The sequence below is a fragment of the Sarcophilus harrisii genome, chromosome 1, assembly GCF_902635505.1.
Source record: "Sarcophilus harrisii chromosome 1, mSarHar1.11, whole genome shotgun sequence".
Taxonomy (NCBI): domain Eukaryota; kingdom Metazoa; phylum Chordata; class Mammalia; order Dasyuromorphia; family Dasyuridae; genus Sarcophilus; species Sarcophilus harrisii.
The window spans coordinates 659,917,528-659,930,640 of NC_045426.1; the positions used below are offsets into that span (position 1 = coordinate 659,917,528).

Here is a 13,113-nt window from a genome sequence, read left to right on the forward strand (position 1 = left end):
GTATGGTCCTTATATTTTATGTGTGTGTGTGTGTGTGTGTGTGTGTGTGTGTGTATTGCTAACAATTTCTTATTTATTTTAGATTTCAAATATTTCAGTGACATTTCAGTTTCCCACTCTTCTCTTCTAATTCTGTTTTTACTAATTTTATTCATCAAAAACTTTCAAATCAATCTTCAATGCATTGTTTTAAATTCTCAGTTCAATAAAATAAATAAATGAATGAGTGAGTTAATGAATGAATGAATGAATTCTTAGTTCATTCTTTCTATATTTGCTTCCAAATAGATGCATGGAAGAGGGAAATCAGTCTGAAGTCTCCGAGTTTATCCTCCTGGATCTTTCAAACCAGCCAGAACAGAAGCTCTTGTTCTTCTTGTTCCTCCTTATGTACCTGATCACAGGGCTAGGGAACCTGCTCATTATGCTGGCTACTAACTCTGATTCCCATCTCCACACCCCCATGTACTTCTTTCTCAGCAATTTGTCCCTAGTGGACATCTGCTTTACCTCCACTACCATTCCCAAGATGCTGAATAATCACATATCCAAAAACAGAACAATACCTTATACTGGGTGCCTGACACAAGCATTCTTCTTCATTTGGTTTGGGGGGAACAATAGCCTTCTCCTTGCTAGCATGGCTTACGACCGCTATGTGGCTATTTGTAACCCACTACACTACAGCACAGTCATGACTCAGAGGGTCTGTGCCATTCTAGTACTAATTTCTTGGTCTTGGTCCTACAGTAATGCCCTGGTACACACCATATTGTTGACTCAACTCTCCTTCTGTGGCCACAAGGAAATTCCTCAGTTTTTCTGTGATCTCAGTTCCCTGCTGAAGTTGGCCTGCTCAGACACCTTCATCAATGACTTGATGGTCTACACAATGGGAGCACTAACAACATTTCTACCCTTCATTGGAATACTCATCTCTTATGCTCACATTTTCATGGCCGTAATGAAGATCTCCTCTGTGAGTGGGAAGCAAAAAGTTTTCTCCACCTGTGGATCCCATCTCACTGTCGTTTGTCTCTTCTATGGGACAATCATTGGAGTGTACTTCAGCCCCACATCCACCCACACAGCCCAACAAGACACAGCAGCAACGGTGATGTACACTGTAGTCACTCCCATGTTGAACCCTTTCATCTACAGCTTAAGGAACAAGGACATGAAAGGAGCCTTGGGCATGCTCATCACTAGAAAATCAGGATTCACTCTATGATTGTGAGATTATTTTCTTGAACTTTAGTGCCCGCATCTTAGACAACAACCTCAGTTCTGTAGAGAAGAGTGTCAAGGAGTCTTCTCTAGTGTCATATGAAGGCAACTTTCTCTTTTTGACCTTCTGACATGATGGATAGAGAACTAGTTATCAGAATACCTGATTCAAGTGCTTTTATTGAGGAATTGTGGATATCTATTGAAACACACTGACTATAACTTATAAATCAATTCTGGATCTAGCTCAGATTTTTTTTCTATTCAATTGTAAGTCTAGTTCAATTTCTGTCTTATGAGAAAATGTTATTCAATTATCGGAATTGTGAGAAAATGTTACTGCGTTATTTAAACCTACCTCTACATGACTGGGAAACTGGACCACCTCTACCTATTGCTCAGAGTTCCTTACCTAAGGAAATAGGTTATGCTAACCATCAGATCCAAAAATTGATGCTAGGAATTTTCTCATCTCAAGCAATCTAAATGTCTTGTCTGAACTGGATAGTCAATTGTTGATTCTATACACCCTTTTAGGGGGGAGGAGGTATAAGATACTTCTTTCTCTGATTTCAGGGAATTGCATCTGTTTATTCTACTCCTCCAAAATCAGAAAAGTCCTTGTCTTTTCTTCAGTTAAAAATCAGATTATCTAATTGTAAGTCCTGCTTATTGTTATCTTTTAAAGTGAAAAAACTTGTCTCTCTATTTTCAGGTTCAGTGACAAGCTGAGGAATACCATTGTGTTATGCAATTAACATGCATTACTGAATAAATCAATATACACAGAAGCTCAAAGTTGTTTTCTAAATCATTTCAGATTCTACCCATCACAGGTTTCAGAAAACTAAAGCAGGTCTAGTTAGGACTCTAACCCCCTGGAAAACACCCTTATCGAAAAACTTCCTCCACTACACTGTTTAATCTTTCACTGAAGGAATTCTTTGCTGATGACTACCCTTCCTTTCATGCCAGATCAAACTTTCTATCTTAATCCTCTTTCAAGATAAAGTAGGGTTTATTCTCACACTGCTGGGGAAGATTTTTCCACACCCTGCAGAATATTTTTGGGGAAGGATTACTGTCTTGATGGAAGCAATAGGTTCCAGTAAATAGTAAAATTCCAAAGGATTCTGCCTTGGCAAAACTGACATGTGACTGGAAGAATAATGTATTGTTGATGGACATGGCCCTCTTCAATAATGAGATCAACCAAATCAGTTCCAATAGAGCGGTAATGAACTGAACTAGCTACACCCAGGGAAAGAACTCTTAGAGATGACTATGAACCACTACATAGAATTCCCTATTCTTGTCTGTCTCTATTTTTTGTCTGCCTGCATTTTTGATTTCCTGCACAGGTTAATTGTACACTATTTCAAAGCCCAACTCTTTTTGTACAGTAAAATAACTGTTTGGACGTGTATACATATATTGTATTTAACTTATACTTTAACATATTTAACATGTATTGGTCAACCTGTCATTTTGGGGAAGGGGTGGGGGAAAGGAGGGAAAAAGTTGGAACAAAAGTATTTGCAACTGTCAATGCTGAAAAATTACCTATGCATATATCTTGTAAATAAAAAGCTATAATTAAAGAAAATAATGTATTGTTAAACTGACATCTCTTTGAAGAAATTCTTATTCACCTGGAACTTCTATTCAGGACTAGAGAGAATGAATAAAACATAGAACTCTTAACTTATGTTAAAATATATAACAATCAAGTGGATCCCAAAATTGACATGAAAAGTGGACTTTTAATTATGATCAATTAAAGGCTTTGAGATTAGACTTTCAGTAGAAGATAAGGAAGCTAGCAAATATATCTGTTTTGTCTGTATTTTTGTTTTTTTAGTAAAATACAGGAAAATCTTTGCTTTCCATTGTGTTTATTGTTGTCTGTATATTTTGCAATCTTAAAAATGTATAAGGGGAAAATGCAGCTAGCTAGAAAACTGCTTTATAAAACTATAGTCAAAGAGTTAAGTATGCTGGGATGATTAATGGCATATAACACTTGAAAATGCCAAACTCTCTGTTCCAGTAAGCAAAACTAACTCCCACTTTAGGCTGTTAATAGGAGGTTAGGTTAGTAGATATTAAGAGTTTGGAAATTAAAAAGATTGGAGAAAAATGATTAAGGAGTTTTTAAATTAATAATTTTAAGATTGCTGGATACTACATTTGTCACAATGTAGATAAAGAACAGAATTTGGTATCCCAAGGCAAAGGAAGAAGTGGAATGCTGAGAAACTTTGATCAGATAAGGTAATCAAAGAAAAACAAATTCAGTGTTCACAGGGGAAAACAAAACAAAAAATTGAACCAAAGAGCAAAGAGGTATCTCTACATGGGGGCTGGGAAGAGGGAGGATGATGGTAAAGTTCTGAGAGTCAGAAATACAATTGTAAGAGAAATGAAACCTAATCAACCTCGATCTCTTCCAAAAATTAAAATTCCAGTAAGCATTTACCAATAGGAATAGGATGGAGGAGCAGTTATGTCACAGGCCAAGGTATCCACTGGTACTGAGGAAAGGTCCAGAAGGAGAGTAAAGTTGAGGCATTGTGACAAAATCCTGATGATCAGAAACAGAGTCAGAAGAAAAATGAAATATTTGGGGTTGTCCCTTTGTTTCAAGAGAAAGCACAATGAGTAGAAGAGATACAGATGCAACAAGAAATTAAAGTGATATAAAACATACTGGCAATAAAAAATGTAAACTGATTAAACAAAATGTAGTGGGAAATGAGATTATTTTCAAGGCCCCTTACATCTCTGACATTTTATTATCCTATGACTTAGGTTCAAGTGTTTCTTTGGTCACTCTTTAGTTGTATGAGTATCAATAATTTCAATTTTCTAGATCTCCACTTTGAAAAATTACAGAATATCCTCAGTTTTGTGGACTTCAAAGAGCATACAATCTAACCTCTAATGTAACTTGAATCTCCTCTAGTGCATTAATTGATAGAATCTCTTAAATACCTTCCTATTGATACTGTAGGCACCATATATTAAACAAAAGTGAGATATGAATGTGATGGAATTACATTATAAGAAACAATGAATACAGAGTTGTCTGGAAAGACTGACATGACTAATAGTAAAATGAGTTAAGAAAACAAAATTGAATTTGTAAATAGAAACAACAGCAACTGTAAAGTAATCAAAAAATAGATGCTGAAAAATTAAAAAAAAATCAATTCCAAGAAGAAATAGAAGACATTTTCCTCCAATTTTTATTGAGGTGATGAGATAAGGGGTATAAAAATGTCATATAATATTAGATGCTTTTTCCTGGTTTTGCTGATGTTTTTTGAGCAATTCCACTAACACTCCAATCTCTCTCTCTGACAACTGCATCCAGCCAGTTACCTAGTACCTCATCACTATCACTTCAGGACAATTTTCTTTGATTATTTCTTAAAGTTCTTATTTGGGTCACAGCTTTCAAGTACTCCAATTATTCTGATATTTTCTTTACTTGGAATATCTCCAGATGTGTTGTTTTTCTTATGTTTCACATTCTCTTCTAATTTTTCATTCTTTATATTTTGTTTTGTTATTTCTTGATTTCATATCTTCATTGGCTTCCCCTTGCCCAATTTTAATTTTCAAAGATTTATTTTCTTTGTTAAAACTTTGGATCTCCTTTGCTAGCTGTTTGACTTTTTGTTTTTCTGGGGTCGTTCTTTTTGTTGTTATTGTTTTTAGTTTTTCCTCAATCTCTCTCATTTGACTTTGAAAGTCTTTTTTGAGTTCTCCTATGAATTCTTTCTATGCAGGTAGCCATTTAATGTTACTTTCTGGGGTTGGAAAGGCTTTTTTACTTCAATGATCTCCTCAGAAGATAAATCCCCATTTTCCTTATTACCATAATAAGCTTCTGTGATTCCTTTCTTTCGTCTTTGCCTGCTCATTTATTTTTCAAAGGATAATTTATTAATATAAGCCCCTCTAATCCTGGGAAAGTAAGGATGGTGCCTCTAGCTCTTCAGCTCTACCCTCTGGTATGGCACTCCAAATCAAAAGGTCCCCTTTCCTGCAAGTGCCCACAGAGAGTAATGTCCCTATCCCAGTGCTTCTGTACTCCCAGTGTGCTGGTTCCTTCTGGCCCAGGGCCATGACTCTGCAGCACATCTGGGCCTGGCATTCCTAATCAGCAGAGGTTCCATCAGTCTTCCTGGTCTCAGATCCCTGACTCTATCTCTCTGTCCAGGAACTGAAAGTTCCTGTGGTTCTGGCTGAGGCTCGCTTGAAACCAGCTAGCATAAGGGCTCCCCACTTGATATTTCTACAAAGCTTATGTGAAGGTGTTTACAATTAACACTGACTCAGTCCTGGAGTCTTCTTTCTGATAGTCTTGGATTGTCCCAGGTGTACCCCTGTTCTGCCCCACGTCTTATTTTTTTCACCAGTCTTTGTTCATCCTGAGGTGCGATTTTGTTTTGTTTGTAGGGGAAATCTAGAGAGTTTGGAATTTTCTAATCTATTCTGTCATCTTTTCAAAATCATCCCTGAAAAATGTTTAAGAAACCCTCATCTAGATCATCTTAAGGGCCTTTTTCAGTCCTCTCATGGTATAATTCTATGATCTAGGATAAAGTATTCCTTTCATTACTTTTTAGCTATGGTCAGGTTATTTAACTTCTCTGGAATTCCATTTCATTGAATCACAAAATTTGACCATTAGAAGGTATGTTGGAGATCATATAATATAATGCATAATGCAGCAGAAATCTCTGAAATGGCACCAATCAACCGTTCATTCACTCAACAAGTATTAATCATTTACTACTTACTATATGTAGAGTTTTGATAAGTGCTATGGATATTGACTCTCCAAGAAATTAAATTGTATCCCTGCCCTTAAGAAACTAACATTCTATCAAGTGGACAAAACATACAAATAAGTCATATTGTTTCACTAGTTATTCATCCTTGGCTGTATGGGATTTGTGATATCTTGAATAGGGAAAAGATTATAAGGGAAAAGGTACATAAAAGGAGAAAGTGGTCAGAAACAAAACAGTCATTAAAGGAGGGAAAAAGTAAATATTAACATGTTCTGTTATTATACTTCTGCATAGTTAAATAATTTTTGCATGTAAGAATAAAACTATATTCAATAATAATTTATATTAGGCATTAGGTACATCATTTCCCTCCACCCCCTAAGAAGTTAACCTATTACTAAGACTCAATACTAGTAAACCCTGTGTACTCAGTCAATTCCTGGTTCACCATGATATCAATTTTCTTCCTGTCTTTTTCAACCTAACCCTAATTCCATCATTGAGTATTGATTATCAACAAGTAACCCTGAGAAATGACTATTTCCAGCCTTGGCAGCTATCTTCTAAAATATAGAGTTGCTGAATCAAGTACCAGCTGCCCAGAAGGAGAAGACTGATTGAAGAATACATTTGTCAAAAAGATAGATACCAGAAGAATCACCTATAACTGAAGAATTTAAGAAATTCATGCCTAGGAATGGTTAAGAGATCTAGAGCTTGTGGCCAGCTTATACAAAGCAAGTATCAGGTAAAGATGCAATATCTGCTTAAGAGGCCCTTAAAAATTGACATTATTTTATAGTTCAAGTAGTATAATGAATAAGTTGAATGAGACTTGAGATGTTCTTTGATTTCTATATTTATCCAGGCTTTGAGGGCTTTTGGGTTGCATGAAATTTCTGAGGTGAATGGGAATAACTATTGTCTTTGCATCAATATTACTTTCTAATGGGGATGTTGGAGTGTTCAGGAAAGATTAGTGTCTCTGGTTTAAGCACTGCCAAGCTCTTGTCAGGTCTTTTCACATAATTCACTCAATTCTCTTCTCTAGTGGCCATGGCAATCTTTTTGGTCTGACAATATAGCTTCTGCTAATGAATAGCTCTGCTCTTGTGTTCCAGTTCTTTGTCTTCTGAGTTCAAATGTACAAATTCTTGAGAGTTTGGAGAAGGCTTTAGAGGAAACAATGTTCCCTAAATTCTTTTTTTTTTTGTCCTAAGTAAAACAAACCTTAATGATATTTTTAAAAGTTTATAGCTCTCTTTGTAGTAGAAAAGAATTAGAAACTTATAGGGTATCTATCAATTAAGCAATGATTTGGGCATTGTGTGTGTGTGTGTGTATGTGGGGGGGGAGAGAAAGAGAGTCAGTTGTTGTAATTTATTCTGTGTGTGTGTGTGTGTCTGTGTGTGTGTTTATCAAATTCTACAGATCTTTTTTTATAGCTTTTTATTTACAAGTTACATGCATAGGTAATTTTACAGCATTGACAATTGCCAAACCTTTTTTTCCAATTTTTTCCCTCCTTCTCCCCAACCCCTCCCCACAATGGCAAGTTAACCAATACATGATAAATATGTAAAAGCATATATGTCTTAACGGTTATTTTGCTGTACAAAAAGAATCGGACTTTGAAATAGTGTACTATTAGCCCATGAAGGAAATCAAAAATGCAGGAGGACAAAAATATAGGGATTGGGAATTCTATGTAGTGGTTCATAGTCATTTCCCAGAGTTCTTTCGTTGGGTGTAGCTGGTTCAATTCATCACTGCTCTGTTGGAACTGATTTGGTTCATCTCATTACTGAAGATGGACACGTCCATCAGAATTGATCATCATATAGTATTGTTGTTGAAGTATATAATGATCTTCTGGTCCTGCTCATTTCACTCAGCATCAGTTCATGTAAGTCTTGCCAATCCTCTCTGTATTCATCCTGCTGATCATTTCTTACAGAACAATAATATTCCATAACATTCATATACCACAATTTACTCAACCATTCTCCAATTGATGGGCATCCATTCATTTTCCAGTTTCTAGCCACTATAAACAGGGCTGCCACAAACTTTTTGGCGCATACAGGTCCCTTTCCCTTCTTTAGTATCTCTTTGGGGTATAAGCCCAGTAGAAACATTGCTGGATCAAAGGGTATGCACAGTTTGACAACTTTTTGGGCATAGTTCCAAATTGCTCTCCAGAATGGCTGGATGTCTTCACAATTCCACCAACAATGTATCAGTGTCCCTGTTTTCCCACATCCTCTCCTACATTTTGCATTATCTTTCCCTGTCATTCTAGCCAATCTGACAGGTATGTAGTGGTATCTCAGAGTTGTCTTAATTTGCATTTCTCTGATTAATAATGACTTGGAGCATCTTTTCATATGGCTAGAAATAGTTTCAATTTCTTCATCTGAGAATTGTCTGTTCATATGCTTTGACCATTTATCAATTGGAGAATGTCTTGATTTCTTATAAATTAGAGTCAATTCTTTATATATTTTGTAAATGAGGCCTTTATCAGAACCTTTGACTGTAAAAATGTTTTCCCAGTTTATTGCTTCCCTTCTAATCTTGTCTGCATTAGTTTTGTTTGTACAAAAACTTTTCAATTTGATATAATCAAAATTTTCTATTTTGTGATCAATAATGATCTCTAGTTCTTCTTTGGTCATAAATTCCTTCCTCTTCCACAGGTCTGAGAGGTAAACTATCCTATTCTCTTCCAATTTATTTATAATCTCATTCTTTATGCCTAGAACATGAACCCATTTTGACCTTATCTTGGTGTACGGTGTTAAGTGTGGGTCAGTGCCTAATTTCTGCCATAAATATTGTTTGGCTTGTTCATCCATATCAAATAATCAATAAAATGGATCTATTGTGTGAATGCTTTGTACAGAAACACCACTAATGCTGAAACTTTCAGTGTTAAATGTTTTTCATCACTCATAGTTTTTCTTATAGTAAGTGGGTTAACACTGATAGGGATGATACAAAAGTAACAGTGAATAAACCTAAGTTTTAGCATGCAACTCTATCAGTGATACTGGTATTCTTCACCTTAATGCATTTCTTGAAAAAAGGCAGTTTTAAAAACATAATGTCCTTAGTGACGTTATAAAAAATCATTAGTTTTATTAAGTTTTGATTCTTGGGCACACATTTTAAAAATATTCTGTGTTATCAAATGTGAAATATGCATAAAATATTTTTGCCACATGCACATGTATAAAGGCTATCTTGTGAAAAAGCACTTATACTATTGGTTAGGGTGTTAGTAGAATGAGGCACTTTTCTTCTGAATATCACTGTTACCTGAAAAAAAATGACTTGACAGACTAAATATAGTTACTTAGACTTGGGTGCTTTGAAGACATTTTCTTTAAAAAGAGTAAAGTATGATTGTTATTTCAAAGGGAGAATAGTGGATTGAGAGCTGATATGAAATTTGATCTCAGTCTCTTCCAGGCTATGTGACTCTGAGCAAGTCATTTAACCTGCCTGCCTCAGTTTCCTCATCTGTAAAATGGGGATGATAATAATAACATAAACCTTTGAAAATTGTTATGAAGGTCAAATGAGATAATATTTGTAGAGGGAAGATATGCAGCACAGCGGACAGAATGCTGGGCCTGAAGCCAGGAAGATTCATCTTTTTGAATTCAAGCCTAGTTTTAGACATTAGCTGTATTACCCTGAGAAGGTAACTTAATCCTATTTATCTCAGTTCTTTATCTCTAAAATATGATCTGGACAAGTAGATGGCAAAGAATTCCAGTATCTTTGTCATGAAAATTACATTTGTGGTCTGAAAAAGTCAGAATTGATTCAGACAATCAAAGATCAACAAAATGTATAGGGACCTTAATATGGTGCTTGGCGAGTGTATAATAGGTACTATATAAATTACAGCTGTTATCAAATATATTATTATATTATTGGTTGCCAATGATAAAATTAAAACTTTCTTTTTTTTTTTCTTGAAAGTCTTCTATTTTATTGAATATCAATTTTTACCCCTGAAGGACTGTATTCAGTTTTGCTGGGTAGGTGATTCTTTTTTTTTTTTTTTTTATTTAAAGCCTTTTATTTACAGGATATATACATGGGTAACTTTACAGCATTAACAATTGCCAAACGTCTTGTTCCAATTTTTCACCTCTTACCCCCCCACCCCCTCCCCTAGATGGCAGGATGACCAGTAGATTAGATACACAATAAGTATACATGACCAAAACGTTATTTTGCTGTACAAAAAGAATCAGACTCTGAAATATTGTACAATTAGCTTGTGAAGGAAATCAAAAATTCAGGTGTGCATAAATATAGGGATTGGGAATTCAATGTAATGGTTTTTAGTCATCTCCCAGAGTTCTTTTTCTGGGCATAGCTAGTTCAGTTCATTACTGCTCCATTGGAAATGATTTGGTTGATCTCGTTGCTGAGGATGGCCGCCTGGTCCATCAGAACTGGTCATCATATAGTATTGTTGTTGAAGTATATAATGATTTCCTGGTCCTGCTCATTTCACTCAGCATCAGTTCGTGTAGTCTCTCCAGGCCTTTCTGAAATCATCCTGTTGGTCATTTCTTACAGAACAGTAATATTCCATAATATTCGTATACCACAATTTATTCGGCCATTCTCCAACTGATGGACATCCATTCAGTTTCCAGTTTTTAGCCACTACAAAAGGGCTGCCACAAACATTCGATGCACATACAGGTCCCTTTCCCTTCTTTATAAATCTCTTTGGGATATAATCCAGTAGTAACACTGCTGGATCAAAGGATTTACAGTTTGATAACTTTTTGAGCATAGTTTCAAACTACTCTCCAAAATGGTTGGATTCGTTCACAACTCCACCAACAATGCATCAATGTCCCAGTTTTCCATCCCCTCCAACAATCATCATTATTTTCCTGTCATCTTAGCCAATCTGACAGGTGTGGATGGTATCTTAGAGTTGTCTTAATTTGCATTTCTCTGATTAATAATGACTTGGAGCATCTTTTCATATGACTAAAATAGTTTCAATTTCTTCATCTGAGAATTGTCTTTCATATCAACTGACCATTTTCAATTGGAGAATGAGCGATTTTTATAAATTAGGTTAATTTTCTATATATTTTGAAATGAGGCCTTTATCAGAACCTTTGACTAAAAATATTTTCCCAATTTATTGCTTCCTTCTAATACTGTCTGCATTAGTTTGTTTATACAAAAACTTTTTCATTTTAGTATAATCAAAATTTTGTATTTTGTGATCAATTGACTCTAGTTCTGCTTTGGTCATAAGACCTTCCCCTTCCACAGGTCTGAGGGTAAACTATCCTGTGTTCCTCTAATTTATTAATAATGTCATTCTTTATCCTAGGTCATGAACCCATTTTGACCTTATCTTGGTGTACGGCGTTAAGTATGGATCAATGCCTAGTTTCTGCCATATTAGTTTCCAATTTTCCAGCAATTTTTATCAAACAGTAAGTTCTTATTCCAAAAGCAGGGGTCTTTGGGTTTATCAAAGACTAGGTTGCTATATTTATTGACTGTTTTATCCCTTGAACCTAATCTATTCCACTGATCAACTAATCTATCCCTTAGCTAATACCAAATAGTTTTGGTAACTGCTGCTCTATAATATAATTTTAGATCTGGTTTAAGCTAACCACCTTCATTTGATTTTTTCATTAATTCCTTGAAATTCTTGACCTTTTGTTTTCCATATGAACTTTTTTGTTATTTTTTCTAGGTCATTAAAATAGTTTTTTGGGAGTCTGATTGGTATAGCACTAAATAAATAGATTAGTTTAGGTAATATTGTCATCTTTATTATATTGGCTCGCCCTATCCAAAACATTTAATATTTTCAATTGGATTTAGATCAGACTTAATTTGTGTGAAAGGTGGTCTAATTTTGCTCATAAAGTTTCTGATTTTCCCTTGGCAGATGGATTCCTAAATATTTTATATTATCAGTAGTTACTTTAAATGGAATTTCTTTTGTAACTCTGACTGTTGGATTTTGTTAGTGATATATAAGAATCTGGTGACTTATTGGTTTATTTATAACCAAACTTTGCTAAAGTTGTGGATTATTTCTAATAACTTTTTGGCAGAATCTCTGGGGTTCTCTTAGTATACCATCATGTCATCGGCAAAGAGTGATAATTTGGTTTCCTCATTGCCTATTCTTATTCCTTTAATCTCTTTCTCAGCTCTTATTGCTATAGCTAGCGTTTCTAACACAATATTAAATAGTAACGGTGATAGTGGGCAACCTTATTTCACTCCAGATCTTATTGGAATGGTTGCAGTTTGTCTCCATTACATATGATGTTACTGATGGTTTTAAATAGATGCTGCTGATTATTTTAAGGAAAAGTCCATTTTATTCTATACTCTCAAGTGTTTTTAATAGGAATGGATGTTGGATTTTATCAAATGCTTTTCTGCATCTTGAGATGATCATATGGTTTTTGTTAATTTGGTTATTAACATGGCCAATTATATTGATAGTTTTCCTAATATTGAAGCCTGCATTCCTGGTATAAATCCTACTTGATCATAGTATTATCTTGGAGATGATTTTTCTGTAGTCTTTTTGCTAATATCTTATTTAAGATTTTAGCATCAATATTCATTAGGGAGATTGGTCTATAATTTTCTTTCTCTGTTTTCAGCCTACCTGGTTTAGGTATCAGTACCATTCTGTGTCATAGAAGGAATTTGGTAGGACTCCTTCATTCCCTATTTTATCAAATAATTTATATAGCATTGGGGGCAATTGTTCTTTAAATGTTTGGTAAAATTCCATTAAATCCATCTGGTCCTGGGGTTTTTTCTTAGGGAGTTGTTTAATTGCCTGTTCTATTTCTTTTTCTGAAATGGGACTATTCAAACAATTTACTTCCTCCTCTTTAGTCTGGAAGTCTATATTTTGGAGGTAGTCATCCATTTCACTTGGTTATCAATTTATTGGCATAAAGTTGAGCAAAATAACTCCTTATTATTTCTCTAATTTCCTCTTCATTGGTGGAAAGTTCTCCCTTTTCATTTTTAAGACTACTAATTT

At 34.9% G+C, this 13,113-nt stretch overlaps 1 protein-coding gene across 2 annotated transcripts; it reads left to right on the forward strand.

Annotated features, from left to right (window-relative positions):
• The first annotated feature begins 292 nt into the window (after positions 1-292).
• LOC100926289 (olfactory receptor 1361-like) lies at positions 293-8,137 on the forward strand. 2 transcript variants are annotated; one of them, XM_031950892.1, is made up of 2 exons: positions 293-1,195; positions 8,099-8,137. In XM_031950892.1, the coding sequence occupies exons 1-2, from the start codon at positions 293-295 to the stop codon at positions 8,135-8,137; spliced, it is 942 nt and encodes a 313-aa protein (XP_031806752.1). The 2 variants fall into 2 exon arrangements, with proteins under 2 accessions (XP_031806752.1, XP_003763135.1); XM_003763087.1 differs by lacking the exon at positions 8,099-8,137 and having other exon boundaries at positions 293-1,231.
• Positions 8,138-13,113: the final 4,976 nt, after the last annotated feature.